The sequence below is a fragment of the Acanthopagrus latus genome, chromosome 4 (genome assembly GCF_904848185.1).
Source record: "Acanthopagrus latus isolate v.2019 chromosome 4, fAcaLat1.1, whole genome shotgun sequence".
NCBI classification, from domain to species: domain Eukaryota; kingdom Metazoa; phylum Chordata; class Actinopteri; order Spariformes; family Sparidae; genus Acanthopagrus; species Acanthopagrus latus.
In genome coordinates, this window is record NC_051042.1 from 33,641,318 (window position 1) to 33,658,193 (window position 16,876).

Sequence of the window (16,876 nt, forward strand, 5' to 3'; positions counted from 1 at the left end):
AAAATCAATATTTACTTGCTCCTTGAGCCTAGCTATAAATCAACTGTCATGTTTAATCTTGTTTTCGGTCCTGATGCTAAACTAAGCCAACCTGCTTCGTACTCAAACAACATTTTTAACAGACAGATTTGAGAGTTATGTAAATCGTCTCATTTAACTTATCAAGTAAACGAATTATCATATTTCCTAAAAACTGAAAATACTCCTTTCAGAATTTCATGACGCCACTGAAGAACCTGTGAGTGACAAAGCTCTTGCTGTTTTAGTCTGTTTAGCAAGTTGCAGTACCTTTGGTATTAGCAGCAGCTCAGCATACTTGCTGCAGCTCAGCAGGGCGCTGAGGGTCTTCATGGCTCCCAGGTAGAGGTAGGAAAGCTGCACAGCGTGGATCTCCGACTGGGTGGCGACAGATGACGGAGAAGGCTCATGACTGCGGGAGCCGTGCTCGTGGCCTTTCTTCCTGCTCCCCTCAGCAGGAGTATGAGGAGCTGAGGTGAAAAGCGTCTCACTCCCGCCTGCACCGCTAACAACAGAGGAGATCTCGCTCTCTGACTTTGAGTTGGGTGCCACGTGTGCTTTCACCTCATCCAGGCTGTGAGACACGCGCAGGTCAGAGGTCGTGTTCGGAGCTGCGCCAGATGCAGCTCCAGCATCCTTCTGTTCATTACGGTTGTGTCCCTCACCGTCTGCTTTCTCTTCATTACTGGTCGGCTCGTGCCCGGTGGAAGCAGCGTTGCGATGCTTCTTTTCATGGCGTCGTGCGCTGAGCTTCGCGGCGGTGTCTTCGTGGATGCTGGTAAGGTAGGTGAGGTCCAGCAGCAGCGAGGCGGTGAGGCCACGGAAACGTGCCACGTCAAAGGGCAGCGGCTCGCAGGGTTCCAGGTTGTATAGTGGAGTGTCACTAGGCGACCAGAAAGTTGGGAAGCTTTAATAGAAGGGAGTGGAGAGTGAAAAGAGACAAGGGAAGGAAACACAAAGTGAGGGACAGGGCAGGAGAGAAAGAGCACAGCATGCAAGACAAATAAAAAGATGGAATGTGGGTATGACACAAAAAACGTGCTGCTCGATGATTTACTGAGCCATGCAGCAGAGTGATGGATTAATAACGAAGCAGAAGGGCGAGTGAGGAATGGATTTAATAAAACACAGCGAGGGAACATGGATGGTGATTGAAAAGCAAGAGGCTAAAACAGAGTGTCAGAGGAATGTTAACACAGGCAGTGAAGAAACAATCTGTGTTGGAAAATACATTTTCTCAGCCAGGTGGTCAAACTGCTGACGGCCGTGTGCTCAGACCACTGCACGTCATATAAGTACCCAGAACGGAACATCATGCAAAGCCTTGCTGTTGGATCAATAATCATTTAAAGAGGGTTTTACCCCATGTAGAAGTAGTTATTCACAATATACAAGAAGTTGAAGTGGGTTTTACAGCTACCCAACAGCAGTGACAAATCTTCACATGGCTGGTGTTGTCAAAACAGAAATAAATATATAACTAGGGGTGTCATGATTTCAACTGTAAAAAGAAAACTACTGAAATCCAAAGTTGGAAGCATGATTTTCCACGTATTATTTTCTCTCCACGCCACCCTTCTGCAGGACGTCCAAAGAGAAATTAAAAATACTTTAAAAAAAGGACAAACATGTCCAGTTGCCTGTGATACAGTACACACAGCTCATTTAATGTTCGTCTGCAGCTGCACTTCTACACATTTATCCCACAATCAATCAATGACATGTTTGGATTCTTTTTCAAAGATCCATCATTGATCTGTTTGGGAAGAGGGTTCACTCCACATAGATCTGAAAAGCCAAACTTTGTAACATTATTGATTGTTGAATCACTGAAGTCTGAAGGTATTTTTTGTTTCAATCATGACACCCTTTTATATAACTAGCTGACAGTTGGTATACCTATAAAGGATACCAGTAAATAACAAACATAGTAACATACACAACGAAAAATGTTAAAGAACGGTGACAAAAAGGTGCCACAGGAAACTTCTGGCTCAGTACCTGATGGTGATCTCTGCCTCGTCCCACTGCACCTTGGCTGAGGTGCTGCCCTCCTTCACCACTCCCAGCAGAGTCGCATGTCTCCCTGTCTGCTTGTGCACACAACGCCCACCAACACGTAGGCCTGCATCAGCTCCCCCAATGATCGCCAGGACCGGCCACACCTCGGTGCAGAGTGTCCTCAGGAGGTGCTCCGACAGCTCCCCCAGGCCATGTTGCCGTCCATGGCGTCCCCTCTCCTCCTCCGTCCTCGTGGGCGTTTCTTGGCTCTCTCTCTGGGCGTCGTGCTCCTCCCGGCTCTGCACCGAGCGACTCTTTTTCAGCCTCTGACCTCCGCTGCCAGACGCACTTGCTGACTCTCTGAAGCAAGGTTTGATCTTGTGCAGCCGTTCGATCATGGTCTTGTTGATGCGATGGGTCCAGTGGTCAGTGCGATGTAAGATGCGGATCAGCTGTGTGGTGGCTTCAGCCAGCACTGTGGCCATGGGGCTGCAGACTGGGTCACCAGGGAGGAGGTCTCGAGGTGTTCCCCGCATCTGCATGTCACAGATTTTAACCTGGAAAAATAAAAGGTAGTAGTCAAGTAATTTATGTATCCTAGGGATCCTTCAAGGATATCACAAGTTCAAAATAAAAATGTATTTATTTAATCATATTACAATCCTATTAGTTGCAGCTAAAATACAGCTTTGATATACGGTCACTACTTCCCCCCCCCCGCTTTTCAAAATGATTGTTAAGTTAAACAAACAGGCAAGCAAACAGAGATAATAATAATTACAGGTATTTTCTTAAGTGAACATTTAGGTTCTCTTACCTTCTCTCCAGGGTTACTGCTGTAAAACATCACACAGGGATACAGCTCTGTGGCGTCAACATCCTCGAAGGCCAACTTTGGCTCCTGTGGAATCACGAGTGAGAGGTTAAGGGTAGAAACAGAACCCTGAGGAAACACGTTACATGTTTTTGACACCGTTTTTTCAATGGATTTTGAAGTTTATGTTCCAAAATGTATAAATAATTATAAATCATAAATGTTTTTTTACTCAGTCTTGTCTCAGACTTGATGAGACTACAGTAAAGTCTGCAGCAGTTTGTGATCTTCATCTCAGTCTCTCACCTCTCCGTTCTTGCCGAAGGAGATGGTTCTGGCCTCCATGTCGAGGACGCAGGTGATGAAGTCTCCCTGAGTGAAGCTGCTGAGCGTCAGCGTTTGCTCCCCGTTGTGATAAAGGTTTCCGCTGTACGCTCTGTACAGCCACATATCTGACGTGGTGCGGTGGTTGAAGTCGTGCACAGGCCACCGTGAAACGCCGACACATGTTCCCTCATTGCCTCGGTTCTCCTTCACGATGTAAAACTACGAGGGGAATGAAATCAATCAAAACAGGCAGACAGCAAAAAAGCATTAATTAATGCTCTGTCTCCTCAATATCCCTTAATTCAGTGCTGTACATTCAGTTAACTGTCTAAGATTTTAAAGTAACTACAACTCAAACTACAACAGCCTGCTCTGGACTACACAGTACACCACCGTACCTTCCACTGGTAGCATCCAGAGGAGATTCCAGTGGAGGCCAGGCCGTAGCCTTTACCCCCACTGCCATGCGTCAGCCCCTGGCCATTTTCCACCACACAACACTGAGCCTTCTCTGGGTCGAAGGACACTTCCTGGATAGGAAGGTTCTCGTCCTCCTCCTCTGCCTCTCCCTGTGGATAAAAGAAACTGTCGGTCACTCAAACATATCATGATAATTAAGGACAGGTCAGGCTCATGATTGGTTGGTTGCACACCTGTAGTTTGAGCTCCTGAACTTTCTCTTTAATCTGGACTGAGTGTTTGGCCTGAGCAATGGGAGCTTCCCACATGCAGTCAGACAACAGGGAGAAGAGCCGCTCCACAACCTGGAAGAGAACAAATTATATCTGTATTAACTCACTGACTGACAACGGTCTGTAATAGAGGACTTGCACAAAGCAAAGTCGGTGGTTTACCTGTGTCATCTGGTCATCCTCCATATTGGCCTCACAGGCAGGTAGGACGGCCTCCAACACATGAAGAGCCAGGAGACGAGTTCTCAGGTTTCCCACCAGAGGGACTCCTGCAGATACACAGAGAGTTCATGTCTCGGCTGTGTCCTCGTGAGATAAATTAACCCACATTTATCTGTGTTGTGTTTTACCTGAGCAGCATTTCTGTGCAGCGATGTTGAGCAGCACTTCGGTCCATTTTGGGGAGGCCATCTTGGACTGGATGGCCTTGGAGGAAACCACCCTCCTGAGGAAGACGAGGAAGTCTCCGAGGTGGAGCTCAGCAGTGTGCTGCTTACGGATCAAAGCTGAAAAACAATACAGCAAAAATATATGCTGCATTATATTTCAAGAAATACAAAACTTAAACCACTTTCACTGTAGGTACAGTTAATACTGCTCTTCACTGATTATTATATTCATTTCATTTTGGCACCAAAAACATTCTTACTTAACTTCTACTCATTAAGTCTCATTTATATTTATCATTCAGTTGTTATTATGGAATAAACATTGTTGGAAAATGTGTTAGGTTGCATAAAAAACACTAATGTTCACGTGAATACAACATGATCACTAATACAAAGTACTGCAGGTATTATTGAACATGCAAGACAACATCACATCCTTTCCGTCCAAGTGTAACGAACACAAACACCTTTATCACCTCTGAAGTCTTTCTTTTCAGAGTCGGCACCGTCCTCATGTTTGGTGTCTTCTTGGTCACTTCCGGCAGAGAGGAGACTGACTCCGGCCTGAGACAGCAGGTTCTTCAGCTGACTGCACAGCAGGTCCAGCAGCGACTGAACAACTTTGGGACTTAACTTGTCTGCATACGTCCTGCAAATCCGAGAAAAGACACAGCTGTTGATGTCATATTTTGCTTGTATTGGATCATGCTCACTGATGTTTCATCTTCCTCCTTGAGCTCGTACCCGGTGCTGATGGCCAGTATCTGCAGCAGCCGTGTGGAGGCCACCTTGAGGGCGGTGCTGAGCTGGGACACTCCAGGTTTCTGCAGCAGCTGCAGCGGCTGCCCCAGCATGGTCTCTGTCCCGCAGAGCTGAGACAAGACATTGAGGAGTCCACTGGAGATGGCCAACGAGACGTCCACTGGCTGGTAGCGAACACTCAGTGCAAACACAGTCACCAGTAGGAGGCGCTGCTGGGCTTCTAGGATGGACAAGAAACAAGAGAAAGAGTTGAATGCACCAGGCAGACTGAGACTGACTGCTCTCTGGGTTTTTAGGTCACTGTAGCAAGTTCAACCTGTTCTGAACGTTGGCCTCATTTTGACTCTTGTCAGACTCGTGAACGACTTTGACAGAACAAGTGAGAACAGATCTCTGCTTCTCATAAACTGCCAACTTAATGATTTAATGAGTGAATTGTTACCTATGTGGTGCTTGTTTGCCTGCAGTGCCCTCTCCAGTGTGACTGACAGCTGCTGGTAGATCTTATGAACAGCTGTCTGGATTTCCATCTGGATGCTCCTCTTAGCTGCTTTGACACCATCCTGCCGAAAGAAAAATATGAGCTTATTATGCTAACGAACATTTCACACAAAACTAAAAATTCAGTCTTTATCCCAACAGGCTTGTACACCCACCTCAGACGGCATGTACGCTTACAGTTTTAGCTTAGCTGCTACAGTGAAGAATAAAAGCGTGTCTAGACGAATCAATTTGGGATCTCAGAGCTTCTACAACAGAGGAGCTGTATGGAGCCATTCCAGGTTTTTGTTCAGTTGTTAATTACGTTTTAAAAACGAGTACCCAGCTACTTCAGTTGTTTTGGAGAATGATCCAAAGCTGTTTTGCTTTAAAGCTCCAGAAATGTTTTGTGGATACATAACCAAATTTTCCTTCTGCATGGGAATCAGTAGATCCTTCAAGATTAGTTATTAGTCTTGATTCAATCAAACACAACCTGTCCTACAATGTCAACGGGCTAAAAATGTAGCCTATTAATCACCAAAACCCACAGATGGAAGTATCTGCTCAGCAGGAGACCAGACTCAAACCTGATAGTGATGGAGCTGCACGCTCTCCCTTTTCAGCCCTCCGGTGCCGACGGTACCGAGGCCAAAACAACCGGCCAGGAACTGCAACCTGACGGAGGTGAGCAGAGAGGAGGACTGGAAGGCGGCGCAGGATCGATCTGCGTTCCCGGGCTGGCTGCCCTTCTCCTCCATGCCAGAGATCAACACCACAATCTGATGGAGAGCCTCCAACCGCAGCTGGACATAAAACATCAGAACAGCGTCATGAGTAGATCTTGGACAGCATTGTTTCCAATCTTTTTGGTGGAAGAATTGTCAAAAAGAATTTTAAAAAATCAAGTTAATTTGTTTGACCACTACATAGTTTTGGTTTGAAGGAGAATGCGCAGCATTTTGTTGGCAACAAATCCCAAGAAAAGACCAACAATGAATGTATAAACACAGTGTTGACATCTTTATACACTCACTGTAGTTCACTCAAGCCCACACACACTGTCCTGCTACAGTAAATGTTCAGTCCTAAAATATACTGAAACAAATGCAAGATATCCCGTTTGAGAAATGTTTGATAGAAGTTACAATGAGCAGTTGTTTTAGAGAATTACCAAACTTTCTTTAAAGATGCAACTATATATTTTTTGGGAAATATTTACGTCTTCAGAGGGAATTAATGGTCTTGTGGTTGAGAGCCGCAGATAGAAAAGTCAAATAGTACCAAGAGACGGACTAATGCACTAAAGAACGTCTCATCCATCACGCGGTGCTCTTCTGAACAGATACTGCAGATTATTCTCTACCGAGGCCTGACAATCCTCACGTGAAGCAAAAACATGAGAAGCACTAGAGTAATTATAAAACACAAAATCACTATTTCCCCTTGTGTCTGCTGTCCAAATTAATTGTGAAGTTATCGTTTGGTGCTTCACTTAGTGTACCAGAGCAGCCCCTCACCTCTGCCCGGCTCTGCTGCTGTTCCATGGCCAGGATAGTCGCCTGCGGGCTGGTGGACATACTTTCTTCTGGCTCCTTGAAGGCTGGAGCCAGGCCCACATCACCGCTGATGAAGCTGACCATGTTATCGATGAGAGCATGGATGCCCAGCGAGCGGCTCAGGTCCAGATCCGATTCTTCATAGGAGTGAGCCGAGCTGTAGCTCCGCTGGCGGCTCAGTTTGGCCCTGAACCAGGACTCAGCCAGGGAGTCTGGGGAGCTGTGGAGTAAACCTGCAGACAGGAGGAGAGGCAGAGGAGCCTTCAGATGCATAAATGCACCAGATAACTCTTTGGATGGATGGACCATGTTGCTTTTAAGCACTTAAGAGCTATGCAGTGCAATGCATTTATTACTCTATAAGGGTTCATCAAGTGGCCAAATGCTGATTCTTCATGCGGGCACAGCCATTATGGATTCATCTATAATGGGCACGCTGGGATTCCAAACCCACTGAGGAACAAATGCTGCAGCTGAGAGGTGAGATGGTAACCAGAGCTAAAGTTTCCTTGTATCAACTGAAAGCACTTAAAGAGACAGTTCACCCCCAAGTCAAAAATACATATTTTCCTTTTACCTGTAGTGCTGTTTGACCATCAGCGTAGTTTTGTTCTGAGTGGCTGAGTTTTGGAGCTATGAGCCGAAGAGATGTCGGGCTTCTCTCCGATATAATGGAACTAGATGGTCGTCAGCTAGCAGAGGTAATGTCTCTTTACATAGATTATGACCTGTAGAAACTGTTTTCTTCCTGCGACACCACACACAGGGCAAGACATAGACCCTCACTGAATAATAATAATAATTATACACATATACTATATAAATATTAATTCATCCCTGTATTGAGCGATGTAAATCTGTTGTAGTTGGTGAGTAAAAATGTTTAAGACTTCTTTATCTTTTTTCAGTCTTTTTCAAGGAGCTGGTTAACCTGGAAGTCTTGGCTAACTGCATGCAGTGATGTTAACGTCCCCACATCCTTTTTTAAACATCAACATCCAGCATGGATTCAGACAGCTATGGAAAGGTTTGACTCTAATGTCATCAGCTGCTCCTGTTAGCAAACTGGCTAATTAATCTATTCAGTGTTACAGCTCAGCTATAAATGTTTACCTCCTGTACTTTCACATCCAGGAGGAGATGCACACTTCCTCCTGTCCAGTCATATCGTGAGAAAGTAGTTCCTGAATGAAACTGCTAACAACAAGCTCTGAGGATTATCTTGAGTAACTCGGTCAGGATTTCTGTAAAGAGGCACTGCTGCAGAGTTTTTCAGTGTAATCTAGTTCCATTATATTGGAGAGAAGGCTGACATCACTACGGCTCATATCTCCAAAACTCAGCAACTCACACATAAAACCATCTACATGGATAAACGGAAATAATTCAAAATATGTCATTTTGATTTGGAGGTGACCTGTCCCTTTAAGATAAAATGTTGGACTGATGATTTCTTTAAAAGTGCGACTGGAAGCTCCATGAACCCTCTTCACGAGGAACGAGCTGTCGCTGTACAAAAGAACAAACATTCCAGCAGAAGAATGACTTGTTATTTGTACAACGGGCAGGTCTGTGTGTCATATATTCCTTTTTGCTGCCTATGCATTATCACAAAGTGTAGAATATGGAGTGTCGAGAGGTGAAGCTCAAAACAAGACCCTCATCATGAGAGATGAATGAGGCATCACAGTCATGGAGGTATGAGCTAACAAGAGGAAGAAACATGCCATCGTTTACTTGCTTGGAGCTCCTCTTGTGTTTGGGGCTCAACTGCCCCAAAAGAAGCAAATAAACTATCCACACGAGAATCAAAAGACAGAGAGACAAGAGTGACTCGTGATTGATGACACGAATAAACCTGGATCGCAGCAATACACACATCTTCGTATGGAGGACCTTTACCTCGCTTTTTGTGAGAGAACGCCAAGTCCAGGTCAACATTTCTCCGCCCACTCTGAAAAGAGAAAACAAAGTCTGATGAAGCTTTTTGAACTACATAGTTCATCTCTGCAGCTCATGAACACAGTCATGCTGATGTAGTGAGACAGATTTATCTATGTATGTGTTTAACAGAGTGTGTTCTACCAGAGAGTAACCCTCTTCGTCTGACTCGGGCTGGGAGAGGTCAGACTCGCTCCTGGACTTCATCAGTCTGTAACTCGGGCTGCTCTGCACTGAGCGGCTCTCTGCACTCAGACTCTCACTCCTATGAACACATCACATAAAATAAATTAATCATCTATGATACTGTAACAGTAACACAACTCTCTCTCCTGTGTGTGTGTTTTTGTAACACTCGTGTTGGATGATATATATATTATTGTAAAGTGTCACTAATGGCAGATTAGCGCCAATTGTAATAGTTTCCTAGCTAAAACAAAGACATGACAGTTATTTACAACTTGGAGTCGTGGTGCACTCCATCCTCTTGTGGAGAAAATGAGGACTATAAAAACTACAAACTCACATAACCAGACCTCCACAGAGAGAGGCCTGGCTGCACCAACTCTCATTCTGGGAGAGGGATAAAAAAAAAAAAAAAGCAGTCTGGCTTGTTCACATGTCTTTAAAACAATCACAATCATGTTGGGCAGCATTCAACCCAGGATGCAGTGATGGTGCCCCTGCAAAGACAGTGTCAGGGGAAACTTGGGGAGTTGAGCTCTGGTGTTGAAATTGTTAAATCACTGCAAAACTAAAGGTAACAGCTGCAAGCTTGTTAATGTTCCTGCTGCATGTGATCATTTTAGGGTTGAAGCAATCTGCCAGTTTCAGCCATTCGGTTAATAGCATGAAGGTTGTTGTAGTTGTTTCATGTAGCAGTGGGATTTATAAAAAAGTATGTGCATAGATGGTGGAAGGAAGAAAAAATGGAAGAAAACTTAGAGAAATGATCCTGTTTTTTCTTTACACTTGGCAAAACATTTTCCTCCCACCAATTTCACAGATTGAAAATAAATTAGAGAAACCTTTTTTTCACCTGTTGTTAAGTTCAGATCAGACTCAGTCGCACATAAATGAACTATAATGACTAATAACTAATACAAACACTTTTAACCACAAAAATGACATATAAAGCATTAAATCACTCTTTGCCAACCACACAGGGCTGTAAATACAGTGTGTCTGGTACAAAAGAGGGTTGGGCAGCATGTTCCCTATGTCAGATATTATTCAGCCCCCTTAAAGCAAAGTCACACCTTAACTCCTGAAAAACAGTTACCTGACACTATCAGGTTCAAATTGCTCCAGGTGGAATGTGGAGTATAAATACATTGAAGGTTAACGTCCAGATCAAACTTGTTGAAACAAGTGAAAAGTAGGTTAAGAATTTTGTGGAGATCTGCAGAAGTCTGCATCAGCAAATTCTGACAGAGAGAGTGAGACACACCTTCTCATGGCTGCCGCTGGTTGGACATCGCTGAAGAAGTTATATAACTATACATCAATCGCAAATACAAAGGTTTACAGTGTAGATTTAGTTCTGTTACCAATTATCACAATAGCCAAGAAGAAGAAGAAGAAGAAGAAGAAGAAGAAGAAGAAGAAGAAGAAGAAGCCTCTCCACGGATTTAAAGGACACACAAACAAACAAACACATTCTTTGGCAGTATCTGCAGATTTTGATCCAGTTTTAGTGGCGATTGTATCCCGAGCCAGTGCTGGCTGAGACAAAGGATCTATTAAACGTTCCGATGGGATTAAGCCTTGTTGGCCAATTAGCCTGTTTTTTTTCCATTCTGTTCAAGCTCACATACTAAAGAATAGGTTTCAAGTGTCTCATAAAAACAGCAGTCAACACACACAGTTTGCACACAGAGAGAAGATTCTTGGTGCTGTAATGATTCTTCCTCTGCAAAAACATTCCCTCTCAAAGTGATTCCAGTGTTAAAGATCCAGGACTCATTCCATAGTCATTGTTCTGTGTAACAATGCAAGCTGAGTCTGCAGAATTATATTGGAAAAAGTTAATCTTTGTAGAAAACAATCTCCTCTTCGCCTGCAGCTCAGCAAAACTGTCTGGTGAAAATCTTCTCAAAACACCTGGTGGATTTTTTTAACTTTTCAAGTTACTAGTTTTTTCAGAACTGACGGCTCTACCATTGGTCAATATCACATGTGGATAAAAAAAAATACAGATCGTTGGTTTTATGCCATGCTGACTGTTATTTTCTTTTCAAATTCTTTAAGGATATGGGAACTTTACAACAACAGCTGACTTTATCCTGGCGGCTTTTGCAAGTTCAAGTTCAGTTTCTCAAATCTGTGCAGAGTACAGACTCTTCTTAAATCAATAAAGGATCTCTGAAAAGAAAATTAACCCAACACCTCCAGCAGCGGTCAGCTGATTTATCAGACTGTATGAAGGTGTGCAGCGCTCTGACCTGGTCATGAAGCTCAGACACTCCTGTGTTCCCGTGGCTGACTGGGTCTGGCCCTCCTCCTGGTTCTGTTTGGTCAGCTCGCCCAGCACAGGGCTCACTCCCAGCAGCAGCAGGGCACAGCGGTGGATGACAGAGTTACAGGCGGCAGTGTACAGGTCCTGGCCCTCTGGTAGACCCGTACTGCCCCTCCTCCCCTCCTGAGACAGGATGGTGTCGTCCTCCCCGCCTCCTCCACCTCCGCTCCTGGAGACGGAGCCGGAGCCCAGTCCTGTGCTGCTGCTGGCCCGTTCTCTGTCCCGACTGCGAGCTACTTCCCGCGCTGAGAGGAAACATTGAAAGATTTCTGTGTTGTGCAAATGCACAGACACACACACGAATCAAACACACAGACAAGATGCCGGGTTAGAGGAAAAGCAGCAGCCACACAGTACTAAGTTCATGAGGATCATGCAAACTCAGTTTTTTCTTCTTGTCTTCTGGTGTTTCCATCAGTGTATAGTGTGTGCATTTTGAAGAAGCAGAAGAAGAAGAGCTCTGTGTCTTCTTCCTGGGTATCCCCAAAAGATTCCCATTCTTGGAAAAACAGCTAGTGTGACGGTTCTCTCATCACTATATGTCAGCGGCCACAGTGAGCAAGATTATACTAACTAATAAAGACAGATTATAAAATCCATAATATGTTTGAAACACCTTTCTGTCTATGAAGCTAGCTGGTGAATCCCTCACATTTGTCTGGCTGCTGTATCTTCTCAGAAATGCAAAAAAAACATGATCACAACTAACAATCAGCAGGATAAAGAGCAGAGCAAATCCTTTTTTACTGTTTTTATGATTTTAATGAATTCAGTCATAAAGCAGGGAGGTGAATGACGGTAGCCAGCAGGATAAAATTAATCTAATATTGAATACACCTAATGTCCCTACTGCTCAGCACACTGAAAGCATATAAACAAACAACTCCAGGCAGGCGTACTCACTTCCAGCCGTCATGACTTCGTGCTCCCTGTCCTCCTCTTCATCGTCTTGTTCCTGATGACCCTCCTCTCTCTCGCGGTCGGCTCTCTCTTCCAGCTCTGCCTCTTCATCGATTGTGCGTGTGAACGAGTGCTCCTGAGGGTCCATGTCCAGAGAGTCCTGATTGTCTGAAATCTGAACAGTTTCATCTTTTAGTTTCATGAATAAATCATCCAATTAGCACAGAAAACCTTTAGAGAAAATTTTATATAGCACTTACCCTCCTCTCACGCGAAGAAGATCTTGTCTGGATGAAATCCATGTTCTTACAGGCCAGCAGGCGGTTTCGTACCTTATAAACACTGCGATAGACCTCAGCAAGGGACTTTGATGGTTGGTACCTGATGGGAAAATACAAATATACTTGTGACACGTGACGCTAACAGTGTGGAAACCTTTAAACGGACACATCATACATCGTGCTACATTACCTGCCCTCTCCACAGCCTTGGCCCAGCAGTCCTGTGTGCTTCAGCAAGGCTGCCAGCACAAACCTGGACACAGTGTCCAACAGGGACTCATTACTGAGAGACGCATTGTCCCAGTCTGCAACAGAATAGACAGTGCAGTCAGTACACTGCCACCTGCTAGAGACAACAGAATTGATTGGACATCGAGACAAAAGGCAGACCTTTGCTGATGGCATAGTCCTGCATGTTGATCCAGAGGCTGTTGGCAGGTTCTTTAGTGGAGCCCAGAGCCAAATCCACCAGGACACTTAGGTCAGGACGCAGCGTGCAGTCAAAGGGCTTCTGCTCTTCATTACCAGACAGTGCTGCCTCCAATAGCGAGCTGATGCAGGTGTCTGAGGACGGAGAACAAAAATTCATCAGCTCCAAGAGTCACAGCAGAAACGACAAATGGGAGATGGAATAGATGGACTAGACACTGAGAAGACAGTCCAACAAAGTTCAAGATGTCCTGCTGGGATCTAAATCCACAACAGTAGAATTTGTCTGCTCCTCACCCAGCTGTGGGATGTCCATCTCCAAGCCATTGCTGAAAAGTGGCGTTTTGAGCCAGTATGCAGTGTCCTGTTCCTCCATCGAGGTGGCAGCTCCCTGCAACATCCCACCAAGGCAGCGGCCAACCAGCAGGGCCACTGTCCGCTCCAGGTCCACCAGCCACACCCAGGAGAGCGCTGGTGGCGGCAGGGACATTCCCGAGGCTGGCTCAGCAAAGTCAGATGTACCTGGAGAGTTGGGTGGAAGAAGTTGTGTATAAATCCAACTGGCCAGAAACATTAAGTTTTCCAAAAAGCACCAGTAAGATATTGAGAGCTCTGTGATTTTTATTGTGCAGAGAAAATGTTGAAACAGACATATTTACTTGGACACATTTAACAGCCTGAGCGGGAGCACTTACCTGTCCACAGAGTTAGAGCCATGAAGGAAAACACTAAAACTTAGTCATAAACTATATTCCTGCCTTCAGGGGCTCACATATGACTTGACAGATTTACGGCAATGTATTTCAACACAGGAGAGTAAGAAAAAATAGTAATTGTCACGTTTAATCAACCATCGTGGTCCTTCGAGTAGTAGTAGTGCACTTGAATGCACTTTGAAGTCCCTGTCGAAAGCACAATGCCAAAACACCGCAGAGACAGCATAGTTTTTAATCACATGATCTTTGCGGCACAAACATTTAACCAGCGGTGTGGCAGAAAGCCTTCAGAGATTTACTCACCAAATGTAAAATGAACCCACTTTTGGCACTTGCCAAAAAAGAACTAAGCCCATAAATTAGGACTGTACAGAACATAATTTGCTGATTTGATGTTTCTTGTTTGGTGCTCACCATGAAGAGGCCACTGCAGCTCCTGGTCCTCCAGAGGGGAGGCAGCAGGCAGCAGTCTGTTGAGGCGGTCCAGAGGAGGCAGCAGGTCCAGCAGGTGGCTCAGAAGAGGCCTCGCCACCGACACCGGCAGCAGCAGTAAGGAGTTGATTATCTGGCACAGCATGCTGCCTGCCGCTGACACGTAGATCACGTCTGGAGATAACAGACACATGATCAGTGTTTTGAGGAAAAATCTTTTCAGATTATTGGGAATTTTATCTGCTGAGAAAGCATATGAGCAAAGTGAAAAGATATAGAAGAATCAGGGAAAATGCGAAAAGGCCAGTAAACAGGAGGAGGATAAGAGGGTCAAAAGGTCCGGATAACTACAGAGATTCATTGATCCTCTCTACCTTGAAGCTTCTCTCGAATGCTGCCATTCCAGGAACTCTCTTTAATCAAAGTAGCTGAACGGGAGAAGATATCTGTGGCGTGAGGCAGCAGCAGCTGCAGATGCTTGTGGAGTAAAGCCACACTGCTGGAGTTCTGCACAAAAACATGAAGAACAAAATGTTTGAAATCTCAACTTTTATTGACTGAGCACTCATTTTGTCAAGAATTGGCTCAAAGACAGTAAATCTATACAGAGTGTTTTCTTTGGAGATAAGCAATTTGATGACTTTCTCCGCCTCTTTATGAGACCATGTGAGTTCTGAAGTTATATAATGTGCAATGACAAGTCAATAACTTCAACAAACTGTACATCACGGGGCGTCTGCATGCTCCATAACTTTGTGTAATCCAAACTGAAACATTATGTTGTAACCAGTGTCGCAAGAAGACATTAGTCACGAGCCTAATGTCACCAAACCGAGAAGTTCAAATAACTCCAAGAATCTGTTTCTACTGTGTAAACACTGTTTTCCCCATAATAAAACTCTTATCTGTGGAAGAGAGAGTAGGTCTGTTTGAACAGGCTGTACATCAACAAACAGCTCTGTGTCCATACCTCGGTGACAGAGTTAATGTGGCAGTATGCTAACAGTTGCTTCTGCAGGGAGCACAGGAGTTGGTGGAGGTGAGCGGGTTGGCTGCTGTCAGAGGAGGACATGCCCTGCTGCAGCTTATCACTGTTCTTCTCCAGCTCACCAAAGGCCTGATCCTGCACAACACAAACACACACACACAATCAGATATGAAACCACTGCCACTGTTAATCTATTAATATATATTTACAGAAGTTCAGTAAGCCACAACTTGCTCTTGGCTGTTCGCTTACAGCTCATAAAAACTTAAGTGGAGATGTCAGATGGGTCCAGAACAGGGTCAGGTCAAAGGATGATGGCTGACAGGCATTGACCTCTGAGCCCTTGACCATCATAACACTGTGATTTAGTGCTGATAAATGCACTACATTACATCTTCATGTCCCCTTTATTATTTTATTCTTAAAGGGGAATTCAAGTATTTACATGTTTTGGTGTGTAAATGATTCATTCTTATCAAAAGTTTTGAAATCTGTCAAGCCGAGCAGACGTGAAACAGCTGCAATGGCTTCAACATCATCCTCAATTCTGACTGTCAAAGTTATGTTGATTAGAAGTGATTATTTCTGCTACCGACTGGCTGAGGTTGACATGTGCGATGGTGGAATGCGTTGGAGCGGGGAGTTTGGAGTTTGGATTATACTGCTTACAAAATGAATCTAAATTCACAGGAAGCATTTCTGTAATGTTTTAAGACACATAGAAGAACAACCTCAGCACGTCGGTAGCAACAACAAGCACTTTTAGACAAAACAGAGTTGTCCCAAGGGATTACTTCGCAAGCCCATAGCTGTTGTGTCACTGCTGCCAGGGTTAGGGTTAGGACTGACTCCAAAACTTTTGGTAGGTGTGACTCAATTTTACTTTCCATTTAAACTTGACCAGTTTGGCAAACCCAAGGCTCTCAGTTACATTGTTGGCATCAGTGTTTCTCTCACTCGTACCTTTGACAATTGCACTATTGTTTTCTTAGCTTAGCTTTCTCAGTAAAGCTAACCAGCAGACTTTGTTTGAGGCTTCAGAGGCTGAACATCACTAAGTTACTGTTCATGCGTGTGGTTTGGAAGTAAAGACACTTCTACTTCTGGCACAGGAACATACGTATGTCGGAGCAGCAGGGATGTAGCAGGTTTACTGGCCTCAAACAGCCAGAACACTGTACGGTACATTAGCTGTAAGCTAGCGGGCAGCGGCAGGCGTGGAGGCGTGGTGTGTGTCTGTGAGCCTGAATTCAATGCTCGCCATCAACTCTTGACCTGTTCTCTGGCTTCTTTTTATAGAATTTCTATTTATGGAACATTAATGTTACATGTTCTACGAATGGCGCCCATGAGCTAATTATAGAGGCTGATAATTGCATTAGACTCTTATGAGACATGCAGAAATCATTGCTTTGTTCAGACCTCCCTCCTGTAATCTGGATTCTTGGTATGTTCAAATTCAGACCACCAAACTTTCATTTTATCCAGGTCATAATGGATTTTATTGAATTACACTTGTTTATCTAGATTAATTGTACTTGTTTATCCAGACGGGTTTTTCCATCTGTGATCCCTGTGAAAACAGAAAGCAGCTTACGAGATTAAGAAATGAAGAAGAGGAGCAAAAAG

At 44.4% G+C, this 16,876-nt stretch overlaps 1 protein-coding gene across 8 annotated transcripts in view; it reads right to left on the reverse strand.

Moving 5' to 3' along the window:
* Nucleotides 1–16,876, reverse strand: part of herc1 (HECT and RLD domain containing E3 ubiquitin protein ligase family member 1) — a 57,157-nt gene that overhangs the window by 25,068 nt on the left and 15,213 nt on the right. For 6 of the 8 annotated variants that reach the window (XM_037095964.1, XM_037095959.1, XM_037095956.1 and 3 more), the window contains 24 exons: nt 15,230–15,382; nt 14,634–14,766; nt 14,242–14,433; nt 13,409–13,633; nt 13,073–13,246; nt 12,873–12,987; nt 12,662–12,782; nt 12,405–12,576; nt 11,428–11,770; nt 9,128–9,248; nt 8,945–8,996; nt 7,004–7,275; nt 6,074–6,289; nt 5,446–5,566; nt 4,986–5,223; nt 4,718–4,890; nt 4,203–4,358; nt 4,015–4,121; nt 3,814–3,924; nt 3,559–3,729; nt 3,140–3,379; nt 2,837–2,920; nt 2,020–2,576; nt 289–925 (listed from right to left, as the gene is read on the reverse strand). In XM_037095964.1, coding sequence (XP_036951859.1) covers nt 289–925; nt 2,020–2,576; nt 2,837–2,920; nt 3,140–3,379; nt 3,559–3,729; nt 3,814–3,924; nt 4,015–4,121; nt 4,203–4,358; nt 4,718–4,890; nt 4,986–5,223; nt 5,446–5,566; nt 6,074–6,289; nt 7,004–7,275; nt 8,945–8,996; nt 9,128–9,248; nt 11,428–11,770; nt 12,405–12,576; nt 12,662–12,782; nt 12,873–12,987; nt 13,073–13,246; nt 13,409–13,633; nt 14,242–14,433; nt 14,634–14,766; nt 15,230–15,382 — 4,884 coding nt within the window. The remainder of the gene's footprint in view (nt 1–288; nt 926–2,019; nt 2,577–2,836; nt 2,921–3,139; nt 3,380–3,558; nt 3,730–3,813; nt 3,925–4,014; nt 4,122–4,202; nt 4,359–4,717; nt 4,891–4,985; nt 5,224–5,445; nt 5,567–6,073; nt 6,290–7,003; nt 7,276–8,944; nt 8,997–9,127; nt 9,249–11,427; nt 11,771–12,404; nt 12,577–12,661; nt 12,783–12,872; nt 12,988–13,072; nt 13,247–13,408; nt 13,634–14,241; nt 14,434–14,633; nt 14,767–15,229; nt 15,383–16,876) is intronic. The other 2 variants (XM_037095963.1, XM_037095962.1) reach the window with 2 other exon arrangements.